Consider the following 4,134-nt stretch of genomic DNA (forward strand, 5'->3'; position numbering starts at 1 on the left):
CTTTTATTCCAAATTCCTTCGAAGCACAGAAGTCTTACATGTTAATAAGAGAACACACAGACACACACCCATAAGTTACATGCCATGAAACAAAACAAGGAAATAAGGAGACCTTTGTTGATCCCTGTTCGCTTACACAAATCTTAGTTTGGTTAAGCATCTCAAGACCATTTTCCTGATTTCCGCTCCTTTCCACAGCTTCCTTTCCCAAGGTATCCAGGTGCACAAATGGGATGGTGATCTTTACAAAACATCAACATAACAACAAAAATCTCTCACTCCCACAAAAGCCCACCTTGTAACTGAATGGAATATTAACGACTACCTAATAGTTGCACCGTTGGCGGGTGAAACTGAACACTAACACAGCTCTTTCTGCAGATTGCCAGTGAAGCCAAAGCAGCTCGAGGAGAAACGCACCTACTGTATGTAAAATGCTGGTGCAGATTTTTTTCCTATCAGTCTAACCTTCTGTGTTGATGCATGAATGCTGGTACCCACTTACAGGGATGCCAGATGATCAGTGCAGAATGAAGGTCCCAAGAGAGAGGATCACATGGTTCTCTCTGCCCTGTGACGTCACTAGCAGATGGCATGGGTACCAGCTCTGGCAGTTGGCATCAATGTCACTTTTTAGAGATCAATGAGATAGTGCAGATATACACAGATCTAGAGACTCCAGGAGACGATGCGACACTCAGCCTGAAAAGATTTGGAAGATCCAAAATGAAAACTGATTATTGAATGAAATTAAAACCTAAGGTAATATAAATAAAGATATACTTCAATTGATGCTGGCTTTGCATGCAAGTATTTAAAGATACAGTGTCACTGTCTTATAGTATTTTATGCTCTTTGCCATCTATAACTTCTTATCATATTTCATTCTAATGATGTAATTATCACATACTTTCACTGCTATTATGTAACACTGCAAGTATGTGGACATTACTAAGAGTTTGCGTGTGTGTGTATGTGTGTGTTTTGAGGGGGCTGGAGATTGTTAAATTGAAAAGTCTCTGTTTTAATGTGTCTATTTGTTTGAAGACTTTGGATTAAAATACTTGCTGCTTCATCAAACAAAAGCCAAAATTGTATTTGAAACAAATTATTTTCCCCTTTCATTTGGGATTCTGAACACACGTGCACAATTGCAGTCGGAATCCTTGGACCGTTCCTGTCAGATATTAGCTAGAGGGAGACTTCTGTGGCTCGTAGAACAAAAACACTAGGAGAGTGTTTTTTGTCCAGGATAATTTGAACAGCAGTAAACAGACAATTACATTTGGAAAAATTTCAAATGTAAAAGCAGTGTCAACATTTTCTTTGATTAAATAAAATGCTGGTGATTTTTATTTTTTAAATTTATTTATGGAGTTTATCCCAAATTAGCCTAATCTCCCCCCCCCCTCCCACAGCTCCACCACCTTTTTTGTGAAGGCTGGGAAAATAGTGCTCTTTCACATATTTCTTTGCTGATCAGAAAGAAATCAGTTTTAAAATTGGTTCTGATTAATCTTGTCTTTAAATTTATATATTCCAACAGCCACTTCTCTAAATTCACAGTCAGATAAGATAGCAAATAAAGTTAAGGCTTATTATCTTTTTTTTCCTAAAAAATCCCCTACAAATTTGACAGCTAATGGAGAGAGAGAGCACTTTTTATTTTAAAAACTGGTGTCTCTTCTCATTTTGTACTCGGGGAATTAGAATTAATGAAATTCTGCTTTCCTATAGCATGTTTTTCATTTGCTTGAATCCCACCGTCCTTTTCATGTATTAAAAACCAGTTTAAAATCAAAGAGAAATGGAGATGGTGGTGGTATTACAACAAATGCATCATGTTTTATTTTCTTCTGATAATTTGCCTGTATAAATTAATCCAATTGCATATATCAATGCTTTTCTAATTACTAGTCTGCAACACTCAAAAAATTATATATATGTAAAAAAAATCAGTACCAGAATCAGTCCTTTTCACATGTTTTTGTAGTGTTATGATTAAGTGATTAAATATGTTGTGTCAACTTCAAAAATGAAAACCCTTTAAATATTGTGCTGGCATTTTTTCAGGTAATTTAAGATTAGAGAACCATGTTAACACTACCGTTTGATGAGTCTGTTGTAATGCCAGACTCTCAGATGTGCAGAAAGTTTTCTAGAGAATGCGAGGACCAGAAGCAAATAAAGAAACCAGAAAGCTTTTCCAAACAGCTCGTCCTCCGGGGAAAGAGCATCAAAAGGGCCCCTGGAGAAGAAACAGAGAAGGAGGAAGAAGAGGAAGACAGGGACGAGGAAGATGAAAACGGGGTGCCTAGAAGGAGGGGTCTTAGGAAAAAAAAGACGACCAAGCTCCGACTGGAGAGGGTCAAGTTCAGGAGACAGGAAGCTAACGCGCGCGAGCGGAACAGGATGCATGGCCTCAACGACGCTCTGGACAATTTAAGAAAAGTGGTTCCCTGTTATTCTAAAACTCAGAAACTGTCCAAAATAGAAACTTTACGACTGGCCAAAAACTACATCTGGGCACTTTCTGAAATTCTGAGAATCGGCAAGAGACCTGATCTGCTCACGTTTGTCCAAAACTTATGCAAAGGTCTTTCCCAGCCAACGACAAACTTGGTGGCAGGCTGCTTGCAGCTCAACGCCAGGAGTTTCCTGATGGGTCAGGGTGGGGAGGCTGCGCACCACACAAGGTCACCCTACTCTACTTTCTACCCACCCTACCACAGCCCTGAGCTCACCACTCCCCCAGGGCATGGAACTCTAGAGAATCCCAAGTCCATGAAACCCTACAATTATTGCAGTGCGTATGAATCCTTCTATGAAAGCACTTCCCCTGAGTGTGCCAGCCCTCAGTTTGAAGGTCCCTTAAGTCCTCCCCCAATTAACTATAATGGGATATTTTCCCTGAAGCAAGAAGAAACCTTGGACTATGGCAAAAATTACAATTATGGCATGCATTACTGTGCAGTGCCACCCAGGGGTCCCCTTGGGCAGGGTGCCATGTTCAGGTTGCCCACCGACAGCCACTTCCCTTACGACTTACATCTGCGCAGCCAATCTCTCACCATGCAAGATGAATTAAGTGCAGTTTTTCATAATTAATGAGGAAAATGAAAATAAACAGTGGTCATTCACCTCCCCCGTCTAATTAAGACAAAGCAGATGCTTGTGGGCTGAGTAATTGGCACAACTCTATCTAAGGTGTTTACTAGTTTCTGAAGTGTGTTTCAACTATTGTGAGAATTTTCTATGTAATAATAAATCCCTTTTTGTATGAGAACTTCTTTTGCTTTCCTTTGGTCTGTAAAGCACTGTGATTCTGTTTCTACTGGAACGATTTTTTTCTTGTTTTCTTTTAAACACACTTAATTTTGTTTGAACAAGGTGTCTAAGAATATAATGCTGAATAAAGACATGCACACCGTATGACTCAATGTCTATCTCAGTTGTACAGTAATTATAAAAATGCATGTTATTAAAATCAGATGAATGAAATCGTGTTTATAATTATTAGAATTACATATTATGTATCTCTGAAAAATTGCAAATTTAAAATATCGAGAATTATACTAAGCTGACAATGACATTGAAAGATGCATTTGAGGCTGTGCTACAATATAAAAAACCATGCAATTTTCTTCTTATTAAGGACGAATCTAAATGCAGTTCAATTGGTAACTATTCCTCTTCAAGTATTTGCAGATGGGGCAACATGATATTTGGGTAGGTGGTGTCATAAGTTTGGAACAATTATTTCAGTCATAAAGGAAAAATTTTCAGCACTTGTTTTGTATTCAGAAATTATCTGTACAGGTTTGTTATCACAATGTATAATTGTGTTTTTCCACCCCACATTTTTAAAGCAATTAAACATAGATATTTACACTCCTAAAGGACATCTATTAGCTGTGATATTTTTGCATGATACTTATTATTTCCTGGGACACAGCTGTTTTCTGTCTCCAACATTCCCTCCTCCCCACTTCAGAAATATTTCTGAATTTCAAAACCGTATGAGATAAAAGAAATTTCTTAAACAAAATGGCCAAAGTGCTTACAAGAATTTTTTTTTTAAGTATCTTAAATGAAAGAAGAGGAGCCCATGAGGGTTAAACATCCTGGGGAAAC

General features: G+C 38.1%; 1 protein-coding gene across 1 annotated transcript; it reads left to right on the plus strand.

Annotated features, from left to right (window-relative positions):
- Nucleotides 1–512: 512 nt before the first annotated feature.
- Nucleotides 513–3,932, plus strand: NEUROD6 (neuronal differentiation 6). The gene is made up of 2 exons (XM_017639612.3): nucleotides 513–762; nucleotides 2,074–3,932. Exon 2 carries the CDS (start codon nucleotides 2,095–2,097, stop codon nucleotides 3,106–3,108), a length of 1,014 nt encoding a protein of 337 aa, XP_017495101.1. The 5' UTR covers nucleotides 513–762; nucleotides 2,074–2,094; the 3' UTR covers nucleotides 3,109–3,932.
- The last annotated feature ends 202 nt before the right edge of the window (nucleotides 3,933–4,134 follow it).

Source organism: Manis javanica, chromosome 6 (genome assembly GCF_040802235.1).
Source record: "Manis javanica isolate MJ-LG chromosome 6, MJ_LKY, whole genome shotgun sequence".
NCBI classification, from domain to species: domain Eukaryota; kingdom Metazoa; phylum Chordata; class Mammalia; order Pholidota; family Manidae; genus Manis; species Manis javanica.

Coding starts and splice junctions, on each gene's coding strand:
- NEUROD6 (XM_017639612.3), top strand. CDS start 2,095: ATGTTAACACTACCGTTTGATGAGTCTGTTGTAATGCCAGACTCTCAG.